The sequence below is a fragment of the Suncus etruscus genome, chromosome 10 (genome assembly GCF_024139225.1).
Source record: "Suncus etruscus isolate mSunEtr1 chromosome 10, mSunEtr1.pri.cur, whole genome shotgun sequence".
Classification (NCBI taxonomy): domain Eukaryota; kingdom Metazoa; phylum Chordata; class Mammalia; order Eulipotyphla; family Soricidae; genus Suncus; species Suncus etruscus.
In genome coordinates, this window is record NC_064857.1 from 79,047,803 (window position 1) to 79,066,905 (window position 19,103).

At 43.3% G+C, this 19,103-nt stretch overlaps 1 protein-coding gene and 1 non-coding gene across 2 annotated transcripts; one reads left to right on the top strand and one right to left on the bottom strand.

The window, feature by feature from the left end:
• Positions 1-1,390: 1,390 nt before the first annotated feature.
• Positions 1,391-12,592, bottom strand: ELAC1 (elaC ribonuclease Z 1). The gene is made up of 4 exons (XM_049781565.1): positions 12,538-12,592; positions 10,816-10,979; positions 4,041-4,508; positions 1,391-2,058 (listed from the first exon to the last, which is right to left on the bottom strand). The coding sequence occupies exons 2-4, from the start codon at positions 10,970-10,972 to the stop codon at positions 1,592-1,594; spliced, it is 1,092 nt and encodes a 363-aa protein (XP_049637522.1). The 5' UTR covers positions 10,973-10,979; positions 12,538-12,592; the 3' UTR covers positions 1,391-1,591.
• Positions 12,593-18,258: 5,666 nt separating this feature from the next.
• Positions 18,259-18,320, top strand: LOC126021000 (U7 small nuclear RNA). The gene has a single exon (XR_007499628.1). It is a non-coding gene; the product is annotated as a U7 small nuclear RNA (small nuclear RNA).
• Positions 18,321-19,103: the final 783 nt, after the last annotated feature.

Here is a 19,103-nt window from a genome sequence, read left to right on the forward strand (position 1 = left end):
ATATAAGAACCAGAAGCTTCCCAAACTGATTTGATTATGGAACCATTTTGAATGAATTAATATTTGGAATTAGTTTTCCAAGGACACATTTTGAGAAATATTTTGTGGCAAATGAATCAGATGTCAGACAGAAAGGAGGTGGAAGAAAATTTGAAGGAAAACCTATTCATCAAGAACACAATCAAAATGTGCTCTTGAATTAATAGATATATGCATTATACCTAAGTTTAGTAGTTATTTCTTGGTTTTAAAATTTGTAAATTCCAGGGCCTGGAGAGATAGCATAGTGGTGTTTGCCTTGCAAGCAGCCGATCCAGGACCAAAGGTGGTTGGTTTGAATCCTGGTGTCCCATATGATCCCCTGTGCCTGCCAGGAGCTATTTCTGAGCAGACAGCCAGGAGTAACCCCTGAGCATCTCTGGATGTGACCCAAAAACCAAAAAAAAAAAAAAATTGTAAACTCCAGCTCATTTCTGTCAAATATTTTCTTTGACATTCCAACTATTCACTTACCTAATAATTGGATATTATATAACTAGTTTTTTGGAGGGGTCACACCCGGCAGCACTCAGGGGTTACTCCTGGCTCTATATTCAGAAATCGCTCCTGGCAGGCTCGGGGGACCATATGGGATGCCGGGATTCAAACCACTGTTCTTTTGCATGAAAGGCAAATGCCTTACCTCCATGCTATCTCTCCGGCTATATAACTAGTTTTGATAAAATATATTCATATTGAGAGTGTGTAAGTTTTAATTTGCTGTACCTATCAAAAGGCCTGAACTTTATTTACATTTTAGCTGAGTTCCTTCTTTGTTGCACAGGGCTGAACCAAACTGTGTAGGATATAGTATCCTTTACTCTGAATTAATAATGTCCAGGAGTACTCCCCATCCTCCACTGTCGTGACATGAAAATAGCCCCACTATTATAAATCTCACTCTAACAAAGTATTAACTTCAGCCAAGTACAGCAGATCCAGAGCAAAGCTGAAAGTTCAATAAAATATTAATTGAATAATAATATTAGTTCAACCCAGCATTCTAGCAAAAAAATCCAAGATTGAACAAGCCAGTTTCAATCCTATATGTCTGAGTTGTTCCTTAATGTTTATTTCTATTCTGGCCTATGCTAATATGAACAGTTCTGATGCAAACTGCCAAAACACCATTTTCAGCCAAGAGGACTGAGCCCTGCACACTTTGCCAACAGCAGCAATAATGTTGAAATGAAGCAAAGTCCCTGACAGCATTAGGGTACTGGCTTCTATTTAAGGCAGCAGCCAAAAAACAAAAACAAAAACAAACAAAAAGCCCCAACAAAACCATTAAGTATACCCAAGTCATTTTATCAAGTGTGTACTCTAAGAAGCATGCTGTTTCCTTTTTAAAAATAATTTATTATAAAAAAAAATCCTGCTCCCACTTACTGCTGTGTCAGCACAACAATGCAGCTTCATCTAGGTTAAGGTTATTAATACTCAAATAATTTTAGACCAAAACAACAACAACAACAATAACAACAACAACAACACATTGAACCGTTGTTTTAGAAACAATAGTAAAGGTATGTACTCAGCTATGTCACAGCTTTCATTTCTTGATCGGAATGCCAATTACCATAAAATCGTCCGCCAGAGTCACTTCTTGGAGTTCTAACACGGACTCGGCTTGCTTTTTCAGTTCTACAATCCCATCTGTTTCTCCTTCTTTGGCCAAGGCGACTGGTTTGTACCTCTGACTGAAATGAGTCAGAACCAGCCTTTTGGCTTGGCAGAGCTTTGCAAACGCAGCTGCCATCTGCGGGGTGCTGTGGCCATGCTCCTTTGCTTTGTCCATCTGGGAGTCATCCAGGGTTGCTTCATGGATCAGCAGGTCCGCTTCAAAGCACAGCTTCACTCCTCCATCACCCACAACCCCGGAACAATCACCCAGAATGCAGATCTTTCTTCCTGTGATAGGCTTTTTTAAGACATCTTGGGGAGAAATCGTAACTCCATTTTCCAAAACAACAGAAATTCCATTTTTCAGCTTCCCATAGGCAGGACCTGGCGGAACACCTAATGATGGAGGCAGATGACATCGGATCATGGGAATGGAATTTATGCTTTTTAAAGAGAGACCGTTTTATAGCACAGCAAATGAAAAGGCATCCAATTCTTTTTAGAATGGCTATAAATATTTTACTACCTTTGGAAAACTGTTGTGAACGTTCAGTATTGAGTATTGATATTAGCAATGTCCTGGCACTTTCATTTCCTTAAAGCAAGGGTCAAATGACATATAAGCTCGAAGTCCCACTAAGACCTTAGTACAGTCAAGTGGATCATCTCAATTTTCTGCCGTGCAGAGAATCTACATTTTCAGAGAGCTTTATTTGATAAGCTTATTGATGCGTAAAATTTGAGTCCACTTAAGTAACAATAAATTACTACAAATGAGTAACTTAAAAACTGTAAAAGAAGATTGTTACAATCACAACACCAAGGAGAATCTCAGGCAATCATATATAAGCAGAGGCAGTTCTAAGCATACCAAATGGGGCTTAAACCTCATTTAGGTCTAGAATACTCAATCACCATTCCAGCCATTCCAAACAAGAGTGTGATCATTGGCTGGTCTGATGGCAGTGGTTTATCAGAACTTATTAACGTCAGTATCACAAAAGTTGGTATATAACACCCGCCCCTGCTCAATTTGACTGGCTTTAAAAAAAAAAAGAGTGTGATCATTAATTTCAACATGTATCAGGCTTAAAGGTTCCAGCAGAGATATTGGGACAGGGATGTAGCACAGCAATACAATGCATGCTTTAGGGGCCAGAGAGATAGCACAGCGGCATTTGCCTTGCAAGCAGCCGATCCAGGACCTAAGGTGGTTGGTTCGAATCCCGGCATCCTATATGGTCCCCAGTGCCTGCCAGGAGCTATTTCTGAGCAGACAGCCAGGAATAACCCCTGAGCGCCGCTGGGTGTGGCCCAAAAACCAAAAAAAAAAAAAAAAAAAAGAATGCATGCTTTACATGTGTGAAGTCCTGACTTTGATCATTGCCATACCCTACACCTCCCTACCAGTGTGCATTTATCAAAAAGCATTTCCACATTTTTAGAAAACAAAGTATTGTTGACTTAAGTCAGAACTCCTAACTGCTAGTACCTTGTTTAGGTTGGGGAAGAGATTACTGAAATTAAGAAATAAACACACAAACCATTACCATGCTTTTTGTAGGTCCTGCCACAACTGTGTCAAGAAAGGCAATGGTGCTAGAGGAGTAATGGGCCTGTACATTGTTCCAAGAAGTATGCCAAGATCCCTCTGGCATGATGCCTGGCACAGAGGAGGAGGAGGAGGAAGACTTGGAAAGCATAGCCATCCCCATGTGACTGCTTCCTAGTGTGCAGAACTCAGGAAGGCAGCACTGGTTGATACAGCAATGTTCTGAACACCAAGTTAACCTAATCCAGGCTGAGTAGGTAAGACTGATAGAGAAGGACTTCACAGTAGTTATGACTGCAATGTTCATTAGGGCAAGGCATTTCAGGCCCACGCCAATGAAACCATCTTCCAAAAAGGAGAAAAAAAGCCTAAAATGAAAGCCTCTAATCCCTGATCACCAGATTATCTGTATGTGGTTTTTTGTTTGTTTTTGGGCCACACCTGGTGACACTTGGGGGTTACCCCTGGCTATGCACTTGGAAATCGCTCCTGGCTTGGGGAACCATATGGGACACCAGAAGATCGAACCCGAGGTCTGTCTTAGGCTAGTGTGAGCCTTACCACTTGCACCACCACTCTGGCCCCGATTGTCTGTGTTAAAGATGGACTCGACCATGCATCCAGAGAACTAAAGAAAGAATTCATAAACAAACTTGGACTTTGCACTGAAATGGCATTCTTTGCCCCCAAATATTTTTTCCACTATGCTAATATGAGCAAAGGAAATAAAGTGCCTGGTTTTGGCTACAAGAGCTTAAAAGCACTAGGGCACCTCTAATAAGTTGTACTACTGCTAGTGAGCCTGCTGGGAGGGGAAAATACTTACCGAGGTCCTTCAGCTTCTGTGCATTGAGTTTACCTGCACGCTTCTTCTCCACGACTGAAAACCCAAAGGAAGGGATTCGGTGAAAGAGGCGAAATGCCTTGACCACAAACTGTTCATCGTCCACCAGGAGGTAGGAGTTTTCTTCCGAGTCTAACCGAATCGTTCTGCCTTGTCCCTCTTCGGGAGAGCTGTCTGCACCAGTCTCGTGAGCCCACTGCTTCAGTTCTTCTGCAGGACACTGGTCTGTTGTTGGCACCAGCTCATGGACCACATAGGGGAAGACTAGCTCCGTGTGCGAGAGCTCCATGGTTCTCTTGATAAAGTCGCGGAGCCCCACAGGGCCGTAGATCTCGATGGGCTGCTTAGTGCCTGTGGAGCCACTTTGTAGGCTGATTGTGCACAGGAGGCCGGGCAGGCCAAAGAAATGGTCTCCATGGAGATGTGTGATAAAGATCTTGGTAATTCTCCCTTTGGATTGAGGCAGAGAAATAAAAACCCACATGAGACACTTGAAATATGCAGAACAACTTGCATAATAAAGCAGTCTAGTGGAGGCCCGAGTGTCAGTACAACAGGTAGGATGCTTGCCTTCATGCAACCAATCAAGGTTTGATTTCCTGTACCCCATGTGGTATCTGGAGCCCTACCAGGTGTGACCCATTAGCACTGAGCCAAGAATAAGCTCTGAGCATAAACGAGTGTGGCACAAAACAAAAATAAAAACAAGGGGCCGGAGAGATAGCACTGCGGTAAGGCATTTGCCTTGCAAGCAACCAACACAGGATGGATGGCGGTTCAAATCCCGGCATCCCATATGGTTCACTGGGCCTGCCAGGGGTGATTTCTGATCACAGAGCCAGGAGTAACCCCTGAATGCTGCCAGGTGTGACCCCAAAACAAAACAAAACAAACAAAAAAAAGCTACAAGGCAAATTTAGAAGTACTTATCACCATAATGTACCTCTTTACATTTCCTATAATTCTAGAAGACCCTTTATTCAACTGTTTTAATGGGACAGGTTCCCCCCCCCAAAAAAAAAATCTTCAAAGTATATGATATTATATTTTTAAGAGCCTTTTCTTTCTTACCTGCAAAATGTCAAAAGCACCCAGCAGTTACACTGTCCCCTACTGCTTCTACTGAGAATAGCACCAGGTGATTCCACAGAACTTACATTCCTGATTTATCTGGCCTGAATCAGTATCTGAATCCAAAACTACCTTTAAGGAATGATCTGCCCTAAAGAGATGAACTAACCAAGTCAGAAATCAACTTTTCTGGATAGAGTTAAAAGAAGGTAAGAGGAAAAAATAAAAGAAGAAGGTAAGAGGGATGAGAGAAAAAGTAAGGGAGAAGCAGGGAGGCAGGCAATGCTGGGGCAGGTCCCCCTTGCTCCTCGGGCCCATCCCTTCCTTTCACGGGCATTACCCCAGCAGCTTTGCTGCGCATGCCGTTTAGTTGTTCCTTGATTTAGCTAATGGTCAACTGAATCTACAGGATGTCACATCAGCATTTTTCTGAGAGGCACCATAGAGCACTTAAAAGTAACAACCTTAATTAATATACAGAGGTTGCTTATCCTAGCTCATGAATAACCGGTGGCAAACACTTACTTGATAACAAAACAACAGGAACAGCTCACTGGTATCATAAAAGAGCAGTAATGGTTTCCTATAATGCGACTAATCCTGAATATTCAGGCAAAGGTGTCCCCTAAGTGAGTCCTTTAGGATTCCTATACAAAGGGTGGCAAGGAACAAGAGACTTGGCAAAGGCTGCTTGTGAACCATGATAATCCCCAGGAGGCACTCTGGAAATTTTTCCCGTATGTGCTTTTTCTCTGGTCAGCCTTTATTTTTGCTGTTTCTTCCTTCCTCCTGCTGTCTGGATCCCACAAGCACTCCCTTGTGGGACCCAGGGCCTCTCAGATAAAGAACGACAAGGTCACAGGGTACTCGTCTCATCACGACCTCAGAGCTGACAGGCCAGACCTTCTAGTCCCTTTTCTATCTACAGCAAAGCAAAGTCAAAACAATCCATGAACCCAAAGTAAAGGAGATAAGTGAAGTCAGTAAATATTGTTTCCCACAGTTATAACAGTTTCAGAAAAAAAAAAACCTTTGGTTTTTTTTAAGAAATGATGTGAGTGGAGAAAGAACGGTGACAATGACCAAATGAAGGAGAGATAAAAGCAGTTCTTGTTACCTGAGGACAAGAAATTTGCCAGGAATTTGTTGTCCAGAGAAGAGGGAAGAACACTTTGGAAGTCACCAAGGATCAGAGGCCCTATTTGCACCCCCAGGATATTTTTCTGGGTGGAGGGGCACAGCTAAAAATCATGCAAATGGCAAGGCCTGTGGGGAAGGAGTAGGACAGGAGACCATAGGAAGAAACATAGTTGGAAAAAGGTTGAGGAAAAGTGTTCTAAGTGATGCTGCAGTTATACTTACCGTCTGAGAAAAGTGTCTGCAATATAGTGTTCATATGTAAAGTTCAAATGAAACAAGCCTTTTACACCATATAATGATTCCACTTAAACACCCCCCACCCCACCCCCACTTATACCATTATAGAACATCCAAATACAGGAAATTTAAATATGAGGGATAGCTATCTTACACTCTTTTTCTCCTGTTTCAATTTTCAGAATTAGCAGTGCTCAGGGGATCATATGGGATGCCAGGAATCAAACTTGAGTTGACTGTATGCAAGGCAAATTCTTTATCCACTTTACCCGTCACTCCAGCTCCACATGTATTATTTCTATAATCTTGTTTTTCCTTTCTGGTGTTTTGACTAGTCAGTTGTCAGGGCTCATACAATACCAGGAATCAGCTCTACCTCCCTGGCCCAGTTTTTATAATGACTTCAGTTTTATAATGACTTCCAAAATATTCTCATATTAAAAATTTTTTTAGGGAAATGAAGGTGTAAGTGTGGGGCCAGGGATTTAGTTTAAGTAGTTCTGCAAAGCCCTGACCTGGATGTTGCCAGTGCATGGTCCCCCCAAACCATCGAATATGGCCATGATGGCTACAAATACTGAAGGGCTCAATCGCTACCAGGTGTGATGCCTATTTTTTTTAAAATAGGCTTAAGCCCTCTCTTTAAAGTTATGAACAAAACAAACATGGTAAACTTGTACTAGGCAATCAGATGCCTATATAGAGAACCCAAGAAAACTTCAAAGAATGTTTGATAATCAAAAGTATTGCCTTAGGAAAATAGCAAAACACCAGGCCTCAGGAGCTAGTCCAAGATGCAAGGCTGTATCAGTGTCAATACAGGTAAATGTAAATCTACTGACGACCAGGATGAGGAGTGTGCTACTTCAAACCTGAGTCTCACCGATCAAGCTCTGGAATTTCTTCTTACACTTCTTTATAAGGACAAAGTTTTTTTTGTTTCTGACACAGTAAACTAAAGGTTTCCTTAGGTTTTTTTTTTTTTATCTTATTACATATTTAATTTCAGATCTAGTTTTATAATCTGCTTAAATACACACAAATTTATACACAACAGGGCTCAATGTGACTCAGTGCCAAGCATGCACTGAGGTCCCTGGTTCCATCACTGGCACCAGATGTCCCCACATGGCTCCTGAAAGCTTTGAGTTCTGAAGCGTCAGGCTGGTGGGCTGAGTGAGCATCTCTAGGATTGGCCTTGGTCCTTCATTCTCAGCACTGAAGGGTCTGGCCACTACATAAACTATGATATGAACCAGTTATGAAATGAAGAGTCTGAGAGAAACAGTGTGGCAGATACACTTCAGGTGGTACCCATGGTCCCTGCCTCCTGGGTTCATCTCCAATAGTCCCCTGTCCTCACCCTTTGGAAGAGACTGGTGACTTGCTTCTAACCAGTGGGGAACTAACACACAGGGATGAGCAAGTCTGTGGGATGTTGTAAGATTCCCTCTAGAGCTACCATGCAGCGAAATTCCTATGATTTGGAGCTGTCAGCCTCACAGAGAATTCTGCAGCATCCAATGTGGTCTCTCAGGTTATCTCTTTCCCCAAGTTGGTCCTCAGGTGAGCTCTCAAATCCAGCCAGGGCTGCAACCTACTATCAAAAACCTGAAGCAGAGAACCCCACTAGGTGAAGGCCAAACTCCCTGACTTATAGAAACTGGTAGACAAAAACTGCAAGCACACCAAAAAAAACCCTATAATGTCCCATGTAGCATGAAGCAGAAAACCAAGCCCTAAATAAAATGTTCAGCAGCAATTTCTAGCCTTGTTGGTTGCTTCTTTTGAAGTTATTGGGAAAGAAACGTTCTGTAACCAATGGGAAGTAATGCCGAGTGCCTGCCCTCATCCCAGGCTTCAGTTTAAGACAGTAAACTTAAGACTGAAAGGTACAACATTAAGACTACAAGTCCCTCAGGGCTGCAGCAATAGCACAATAGCACAATGGATAGGACCTTTGTCTTGCATGCAGCTACCCTGGGTTCAATCCTGGTATCTCATATGGTCCTCAAGCACTGCCAGAAATGACCGGAGTGCAGAGCCAGAAGAAATTCCTGAGCATAACTAAATGTGGCCCATAGTTTAAAAAAAAAAAAAAAAGACAAGTCCCAGAGTCCTAAGAGAAACATAAACATGTTGGTTCCTTCTTCCAGTAGCTCTTTCCCAAAGTGTACAAGAGCCCTGGACATCACAATCTTCAACTGGAATGTGAAATTTAAGCCTTCACTTCTTTACACCCTAGAATTCATGAGTCACCACCTTCTGATGGCTCACTAAATATCTATTGTCATGGTTCGGACTCCTGGTCCCTGCTTCAACATTGTCACATTCTCATGCCCAGCTCTCTCTAAGATAACACAACTCTGCCAGAACTGGTGTCCCTGTGTCCCTGATGCTGTTCTTGTTCTCTGAACATTTGCCATTAGAATCTTCTGTTCTAAAACACAAACAAATATCATGCCTCTGCTTAAAAATTATTATGGTTTCTTTTTGCTAAAAGAATAAGAAAAAAAAAAGTCCAATTACCTTAGCTACAGAATTGAAGGAAGATGTTTGTGTCTACCTCATTTATTTTTCCAGCATCTTATCTCACTGCTTCTCAAATTTGTTGTTTTTCTCCTGCAAACACCCTGGAGATTTTGCTGTCTGTACCTTATGTGTCCACCCCCACTTCTCTCCCAGAGCAACTTCAAGTTAGCCCTTAGATCCTAATCCCACTAATCCAATGCCTGGGATGCTTTCTCTGAACACACAGCTCCAGTCAGCATCACTCTCCTTTGTGCTCCAGAATTACTTAGAAAGCTCCTCCATTATTCCACTCAATACAATATACTATGATTGCTTGCATGCTACTTTTCTCTACTAGATGAGATCTTTGGACACTAGATTTATCTTTTCTTTCACTATCAGATGCCCTGCCCTGCGCTGAATCAAAGGAAGAGTAACTTCACGGACAATTTTCAAGACCTAAGAAATGAAAGTTACTGTGTGAAGTGCTGACAGTTTTACATGAGCATTAACTGAACAAATATTTATCAGGCAAATACTAGGTATATGACACGGTCATATACAATGATCAAAAACAAGTAATCAGCACTTACTCTTGAGTACGGGAGAAGTCACACATGGAAAGAACTCTTGAAATAAACTAACTTTAGATAATGATGGTAAAGTCAGCAACAGGACAGAGCAGAAGGTCTGAGTGGAGAATGGCACTTCAGAGGTTCAGGGAATGCTTCTGAGGAGTCAGCATTTGAGCAAGACTTAACTGATAAGAGGAAACTAATTTTTTTTTTTGGGTCACACCCAGCAGCGCTCAGGGATTACTCCTGGCAGGCTCAGGGGACCATAAGAGATACCGGCTTCAAACCACCATCCTTCCGCATGCAAGGCAAAATGCCTTACCTCCATGCTATCTTTCCGGCCCCAGGAAACTAATTATTACTGGTAATTCCCCTGGTATTCCTGCTCAGTAGAGTTTCATGCCCATCTCTGAGATGAGAAAGGAAAACTACTGCTTGCTGATCTGCTAAGAACCCAAGCTGTGACCTACATGGGTCTGGAAGCCAAATCTAGAAGCCAGGTCTGGCTGACTCTGGGTCAAGGTTTCTCATCCTTGACCTCCTCTGATTCTCCCCTTACTCCTGCCCTTGCCCTAGAACCAAGATGGCGAACTTGCAGCTGGCACGCGGGAAGGTCCGCAATTAATAAATTTATAAAATTTATAAAGCTTTTAGATACTAAAATCTTGTTATTAAGGTTTAATTGACATGCTTGGCACTTTGAGGAAATTCTTTGGTTTTCTGCGGCAGTTTGGGCACTCGGGCTCAAAAAGGTTAGCCATCATTGCCCTAGAACGTTGTTCTCTCCAGCCCAGGGCATGGTGTTGTCTTTGGTGACAACTCAAGAGGTCCACTTCTCTGGGACGCCTATTCCACTCACCTCAAATAGAAAAGAGCCGGGTCCCTATAGACATCAACTGTCCAATGCACCTACACACGAAACCCACAACTGTCTCTGAGTGGAAATGAGGGTGTACACTGCTGACTGACTTGGCAGTATCCCTGACATGCCTGTTGCCCATTCCACTTGCTCTTGGTAAACCTACATAAATCCTTGCTCACAACAGGAGGATGAATGACACCCAGCAGGTGTGGCCGGATGCCTGAGGGCCTTTCCCATCTTGCCATGGAGCTAGCACAGAAGTAGGGTCAACTCTCGGTCTGCTTTTCATCAAAGGCCCCAAGAGAACAAAGAAAAGAAAGCAGAAGAGACCACTGGAATCAGGTCACTGCTGCATACTAACCTGCTTTAAGCTGGCTTTTCATAAGCTGTGTTTGGGTTCCCTCTCCACAGTCAAAAAGCCAGCACTCGCCCTCACACCGAAAGACCAGAGCAGAGGCACCCCGGGTTGGGGACGGGTACGCGGCACCTGTGCCCAAAAAGGTCACATCCATCGCCATGTCTACCCTGTAACAGAGAGATCACCAGGGGTTAACATCCCTGCCCCAAACCACCAACCACAGGTTCCTTAGAGATTTACTAGGGTTTATTCTTGGTTGTTCTGAATGGTCTAGGTTCCTGTGCACTAATGGTTTTCCACAGAAATCTAAAGTAATATATTAATAATTTTTGATCAGGGAGATGGTCAAACCCTTAGTGCATATATTTTGCATGCAGAAGGACCCACCCAGTTCAATCCTGCACAGACCCTAAAACACTGCCAGGGGTCACTCCAAGCACTGAGATGAGAGTAATCCTGAGTCCTGCCAAGTGTGGTTCAAGAGCAAAAATAGGGGGCCGGGCGGTGGCGCTGGATGTAAGGTGCCTGCCTTGCCTGCGCTAGCCTAGGACGGACCACGGTTCGATCCCCCGGCGTCCCATATGGTCCCCAAGAAGCCAGGAGCAACTTCTGAGCGCATAGCCAGGAGTAACCCCTGAGCGTCACAGGGTGTGGCCCAAAAACCAAAAAAAAAAAAAAAAAAAAAAAGAGCAAGAATCAAGAGCAAAAATAAAATAGAAAAGTGAGAGGCTGAAGCGACAGCACAGTGGGAGGACATTTGCCTCACATGTGGCTGCCCAGGACAGACCTGAGTTCGATTCCCAGCGTCCCCCAAGCCAGGAGTATAACACCTGAGCATCAACAGGTGTGGAAGCAAAACAAAATGAAAACAAAACAATAGAAAAATGATAGTGTAGAGAGTAGAGCACCTGCCTTGCACATGGCTGACCTGGGTTCGGATCTCTGGCATCCCTTATGGTTCCATGGGCCTCACCAAGAGTGATTCTTGTGCATTTACTTTGGGCAGATGTGACCCCTCCAAACCAAAAGTAAGATAAAATTAACAAAAGTAGGAGTGATAGTACAGAGTGTAGGGTGCTTGTCTTGCAGGCAGTCAACGTGGGTTCGATCCCAGGCAATCCCATACGGTACCCCAGCACCGAAGTGTGATTCCTAGAGTGCAGAGCCAGGAGGAAACCAAACACTGGGCGTCATCAGTTGTGACCCCAAAACAAAACAACAAAAATAAGCCACTGTGGAGGAAGGAGGGTACAGAAGATCACAGATGAAAAGCTGAGCTCTCCTTTTGTATGCTTGAAATGTGGCTTAATTAAAGGTCTAGATACAAGTCACAGAATAAAAAAAAAAAAAAAAACTCCCACTAGCTAGCTCAGAAGATGATGGACCCCACCACTGATCTCTGTGTGAACAGGAAGGACCAAGTGCCTTTTTTTTTTTAGGCACCAGGGAACTGACAGTGACCCCATGTGGTCTTGTTTTTGCAGGAACTCAGCAGCCAGCCGCCCCTGGCTTAGTCCGGACCCCAATGCACCGGGAATCAAGTGCACGCTGCACAATGCGGGCCGGGTCCTGACCACCAGCCACGCGGGCGGCTCTCTAGCCTTTTGCAGAGCCAGGCCAGGGACCGAGGCTTCAACCTCCTTCCTACACGCGCAGGTTTGAGTCTCCAGTCCGAAAGGGCCCTTACCCAGGCCCGTCCCCCGCCGCGCGCCCGGCCCCACTCACCCACTCCCCGAGGCCCGCCGAGGCAAGGGGCCGAGGGAGGCGAGGCCGCAGCGAGGCCCGGGATGGCGCCGGGCGCGGGCGGAAGTGCGCCGCCGGCTCGGGCCACGTGCGGCCGCTCTAGGACGCGCGGGAGGTCCACACTCGGTGGTGTCCGCCCATATCGCTGGCGCTGGAGAGAGTTCTCTCTCTCTCTCTCTCTCTCTCTCTCTCTCTCTCTCTCTCTCTCTCTCTCTCTCTCTCTCTCTCTCTCTCTCTCTCTCTCTCTCTCTCTCTCTCTCTCTCTCTCTCTCTCTCCTCCCCCCTCTCTCCCTCCCTCTCTTTCTCCTTCCTCCCTCCTTCCTTCCCTCCCTCTCTCCCTCCCTCCCTCTCTTTCTCCTCCCTCCCTCTCTCCTCCTTCCCTCCCTCCTTCCCTCTCTCTCTCCTCCCTCCCTCTCTCTCTTTTCTTTCTCTCTCCCCCTCTCCCCCTCTCTCCCACTTCCCTCTCTCTCTCCTCTGTCTCTGTCTCTGTCTGTCTCTCTCTTCTCTCTCCCCCCCTCTTTCTCTCCTCTCTCCCTCCCTCCCTCCCTCTCTCTCCTCCCTCCCTCCCTCTCTCTCTTCTCTCTCTCCCCCTCTCCCCCTCTCTCCTCTCTCTCTCCTCTCTGTCTCTGTCTGTCTGTCTCTCTCTTCTCTCTCCCCCCTCTCTTTCTCTCCTCCCTCTCTCCCTCTCTCTCTCCTTTCTCCCTCCCTCCCTCTCTCTTTTCTCTCTCCCCCTCTCTCCTCTCTCTCCCTCTTCCCTCTCTCTCTCCTCTCTGTCTCTGTCTGTCTCTCTCTTCTCTCTTCCCCCTCTCTTTCTCTCCTCCCTCTCTCCCTCTCTCTCTCCTTTCTCCCTCCCTCCCTCTCTCTTTCCTCCCTCACTCCCTCTCTCCTCTCTCTCCCCCTCTCCCCCTCTCTCCTCTTTCCCTCTTCCCTCTCTCTCTCCTCTCTCTGTCTCTATCTCTGTCTCTCTCTCTCTGTCTCTGTCTCTCTCTCATTTATTGATGAAAATGCTTCACATAGTTGACATAACTGATCCTAATACAGTTGTTTCAGGAAGACCAAAAGCAACATGATTAAAAAAAAATAAAAGAAAATGGAAAGAAATACTAAAGCGATGGGAGAGAAGGGAAAGTTTTCAGTGGCAAGTCTATTTTTGAAAATTATTGAATCACCAATTAACTCATTCATGCACTAGTAGAAAATTTAGTAAGCTCTTATTTTTTTTAAAGGATGAAAGTTAAAAAAAAATACAGTAAAAACGGTGTGGGTGGCAATTGTTTTTTGCATAGGCCCAGCAAAATATGGGGGAAATGGAAAGGAAAAAAGCCTTGGCCTAAGTCAGTGGTTCTCAAATAGTGGGGCGCGCCCCCAGTGGGGGGCTAGAAGCTCCTTAAAGGGGGTGTGTTTGACCTTGGCAAACACTGTCATAACAAGCTAAGCCCCGTGTTTATGTCTCTGGAGCTGAGAGTTGTGTCCAGCTTCAAACCCTGCTTAAAGCTATGAATTGCAAAACGTGCTCATTGTAGCCATTAATCCAGACATCACCTCTGATTAAAAAATCAGCTCAAATTATTTTATATATTTTTGTTTTGCAGGTTAAAGTTTTTTTAAATAAAGATACTATTTACAGTCACGCGGGGGGGGGGGGCACGAAAAATATTTTCTTCTTCCTAGGGGAGCATGACAGAAAATAATTGAGAAGCACTGGCCTAAGTACATGAAGATCTTACCCCTGAAATTTTCTGGCATAAGACCGAGTCAGGGTTCCAGGCTAGGCTGTCCAACTCCTGATTCATTCTCTGTGGTCCTGGTAAAATTTTACCAGGATTCACTGTTGTTGGTGAGACTGACTCTCTTAGGCCAGGGCTGGGAAGGACCTTTGCACACACTAGCCAGCTGCATCAATTGGTAGCAGTGGTAATCAGAGAGGCTGAGAGAGCCCAAAGAGGAAATGTGTACTGTTCTGGGTTTGTTTTCCAGGCCATGATATCAAAGGAATGCTCACCATGGTACTTGGCCTTGCAAATAGGAGCTCACCCTGGTACTTACTTACCCTTGTTGTATTGTGGGAGAAACTTTTCGTGTTTTAGTCACTAGACCTAAGAATTTTAAGGTTGTGGTGGCTTCAGAATGAGAGAGCAATGACTTGGAAGAGGTGCTCACATCAGCATTCCTTTATTATTTTTTTTTTACAAATATATTATCTTTATTTAAGCACTATGGTTACAAACATGTTTGTAGTTGGGTTTCAGTCATAAAAAAAGAACACTCCCTTCACCAGTGCAACCTTCCCGCCAACATTGCATCTCATTTTTCTCCTCCCCCCACCCTCTGCCTGTATTCCAGACAGGCATTCTATTTCTCTCACTCACTACCATTATCATGATAGTTGTTGGTGTAGTTATTTCTGTAACTGCATTCACCACTCCTAGTGCTAAGCTTCATATCATAGACATCAGCATTCCTTGGAACATGCGACTGTGTCTGGATTCACTTTTGCTGATGGAGAATATTTACTAAAAATCAGAAGGCATGCTGGCCTAAAGAACCGTGAGGGAAGAGAGAGGAAGCAGAAGCATCCCCTTTCCATCCCAGCTTGACAAAAAAGTATGGCAAGCTCTTCTGCAACGTGCCCTGATATTTGTCCTTAACATACTAGAGGTGGTCAAAGTATCCAGTTGCTTCAGAACATTTTTCAGTCACCCCCCACACACATACATACATACACACAGAGAGACTCATACATATACTGTCCATACTCATGAGACCCAGTTCCCAACTCCCTCCCCTTCTGCAAGATTCTGGGCCAACCCAGATGATAGTTTCATTGCCATGCTCCTGGAAGCATCCAGTGATGCTCAGAGAACCAGGCGAATCCGACTGGAGTCCACAGGGTCCCCTAACCCTCATAGGATCTGTTCAACCCCTGGGTTTGTTAGCTGAATCCCAGAAGAGTAGGATCGAGAACCCTCTGACCCCACTCTGTCCCCACCCCTACTGCTTTGCTCAACCAACCGTAAAATGTTTGCTTGTTGTTCTCTTCAATGTTTTTCTTTATTCATGAATTAACCATGAATGTCGTGGTTATTATCATTTTTTGCTGTGTTGGGTTCATATGCTGCAGTCCTCACTCAAAGTTCACCATGTTGCTGGGGGTCCTTCTCATTCAGTGCTGGTTCAAAAATAAGGGCCACCTGCATGCAAAGTGTGCACACTGGCCCTTTGAGTCATCTTCGTGGCTGTGTGGCTAGTAACATTTTTTTTATGCTGCAGCAATTTTTAAAATACTGCATGAGAGCTGTCTATAAAAATGGGAAAAGATGCATGAGAAAACACTCATTTCACAATGTGAGAGAACAAAGGAGAAGGCAAAGTGAGTTCTGAGAACATGGAATAAGGGAGTTCCATAGCCCAGAGATGAAGAAAAGTCAATTTGATAATTTGGTAAATTCAGGTATCACAATAAAAATGGTAAAAAAATTTTTTTTTCAAAAAAGAAAAATAAGGGGCCCGGAGAGATAGCACAGTGGCATTTGCCTTGTAAGCAGCCAATCCAGGACCAAAGGTGGTTGGTTAGAATCCCGGTGTCCCATATGGTCCTCCGTGCCTACCAGGAGCTATTTCTGAGCAGACAGCCAGGAGTAACCCCTGAGCACCACCGGGTGTGGCCCAAAAACAAAACAAAAAAACCCCAAAAAACAAAAAAACCCAAACAAAAAAAAATAAGACTGGAGCAATAAAATAGCGGGTAGGGAGGGTTTTTGCCTTGTGCTTGAACAAACTCTTTTATTATTTTATTTTATTTTTTTGGTTTTTGGGTCACACCTGGCGGTGCTCAGGGGTTACTCCTGGCTGTTTGCTCAGAAATAGCTCCTGGCAGGCACGGGGGACCATATGGGACACCGGGATTTGAACCAACCACCTTTGGTCCTGGATCGGCTGCTTGCAAGGCAAACGCCGCTGTGCTATCTCTCCGGGCCCTATTTTTTTTTTGGGGGGGGGGTCACACCTGGCAGTGCTCAGGGGTTACTCCTGGCTCTATACTCAGAAATTGCCCATATGGGATGCCGGGATTCAAACCACCAACCTTTTGCATGAAAGGCAAATGCCTTACCTCCATGCTATCTCTCTGGCACCCTTTTTTTTTTTTTTTTAATTTAAACACCATTATGAACAAGGTTGTTCATAATACAGTATTCCCCCCCCACAGATAAATTTGTTCTTGAGTTATAATCATACAATATACAACAACCTTTACCATTACCTTTACATTTCCCACCACTAACTTTAACAGTTACCCTCTCACCCTATCTGATGTCTTCTTCCCTCACTCTCACCCTCTGGGGTGGAATTTTACTTCTCTGTCATCCCTCTCTGTCTCTGTCTCTCTCTGTCTCTCTGTCTCTATCTCTGTCTCTCTCTCTCTTCTTTTTCTGACACTGTGGTTTGAACTATTGCAAATGAAAGGTGCCATGCATGTCCCTTTCATAGTAGACCTTTACTCTAACTGCACTCTTTGCTCTTTATAGCCAAAATAGTTTCAGTCCCAGGCACCACATATGATCCTCCAAGCCAGCTGGGAATGACACCTGACTGTCACTATGACCTGATTGATGTACTATCACTCTGGTCTCTAAAACCTTTATTTTTAGTTTGGTTGGTTGGTCACCCACCAGTGCTCAGCGGTTATTCCTTGTGATGCTCAGGGGACCATATGAGTGGCTGGAATCAAATCCAAATTGGCTGCATACAAGGCAAGTGCCCACCCCGCTATACTATTGCTTTGACTTCTAAAACCATTATTCTTAATAACATTAACATAATATATTTTATTTATATTTCAATAGACCTATACTAATTTTAAGAAATAACGGCAATGCTAGTAGCAGTTAAACTACTAAAGAGTTGTAATTTTTTTTTTGGAGGGAGCCACACCTGGCAATTCTCATTGGCTCTGCGCTCAGAAATCTCTCCCGGAAGGCTCAGGGGATCATATGGGATGCTGAGGATCAAACTCAGGTCCATCCTGGATCAGCCACGTGCAAGGCAAATGTCCTACCCCTGTGCTATCCAGCCCCTAACTTTAGATTTAATGTAATTTTTGTAATGAAAAATTGTTTTATCATTAGTGAAATAATAATGTTCAACAATGAGCTCTCTGGATAAAAATATATACACATATATTTATAAAATATACATTTTTATAATTTTTATATCTGACAAATGAGTGCAGCATTCTATGTCTATCTCTCTCCTTTTGATTTATTTCACTCATCATAATACTCTCCATATTAATCTGTGAATAAGCAAATCTTATTTGCAACTCAAAGTTGAACTTCATTTTCCTAACAGTTGTGTAGATTTACCTTAATTACTTTATCCACTTATCTCTTCTTAGGTACTTGGGTTGTTCCAGATTTTGATTATTGTGAATAGTGCTGGGATGAACACAAGAGCAGAGGGCTTTTCTTTGTTGTGTTTTTTGAACCCCTATGGTATATTTCTAGGAGTGGCATTGATGAGTGATATAGAAACTCAATTTATGGTGTTTTTTTTGTTTGTTTGTTTTTGTTTTTTGAGGAATGTTCATATTGTTTTCCAAAAAGGCTGGGCCAGTTGACATTCACACTATTAGTGAATAAAAGTCCCTTTCTCCCCACATCTGTGCCAGTACTGGTTGTTCTTGCATTTATAAAAATGATATCTTAGTGTTACAGCTCTTTTAGAATTTGTCCAGCAGGCCTTCTGGTCTCCACCGGAAGGCCCCTCTACTTAAAAAGAAAAAGATATCTTATGCATTTTACTGGTATAAAAGATGTACATCACAACAGTTTATAAAAATAAAAAAATACATAGTATCTACAATTGTGAATTCCATATAGCCAGTTGGTTTTCACAGTCTATTTTGATTTTTGTGGAATTCTATCTATGGTCATTCAAAGGTGCAACTCACAAACTAACAAACAAGTTCATTTGTTGGCATTCAAGTGAATGTTGGTTGACATTTAAGTTTATATTATTTTAGTAGTAAGTTGTATTTGTCTGAGAACTTTTTGTATAATCTTTATGGTTTGGTGGACTTTTCCTTTTCAAGTTTTATATACTTTCCACCATCATGAATAACATTTTTTTCACTATGACATAATTGCGTTGTTTTTCCAACTGTCACTTTTTTCCTTATTGAGTCAAAATGCCATTTGAGTCTTGATTTTGTCCTTTGTCTCTTGCAACCTTGGTCAGGTTACTCACTTTTCTGAGCCTCTGTTTTTTCATTTGTGAAATGAGGATATTAATTGCTCTTCTTGACAGAAACTTTTGTTGTAAGGACTAAATGGTGTTTTTGTTGAAAATACTTTGTAAAGTGTTATTCAAATGTTAGCACTACAAAGTGATACCTAGCACATCTAATAATATTTATACAAGAGAAAAATGCCTTTTCTTTTCCCTTTGATTCTCTGCTTAGAGATAACCTACATGTAGTATCATTGTGGAATATAATAAATATAATATAATAAATATAATATAATGTAATAATCAGAGGAACTAACCTA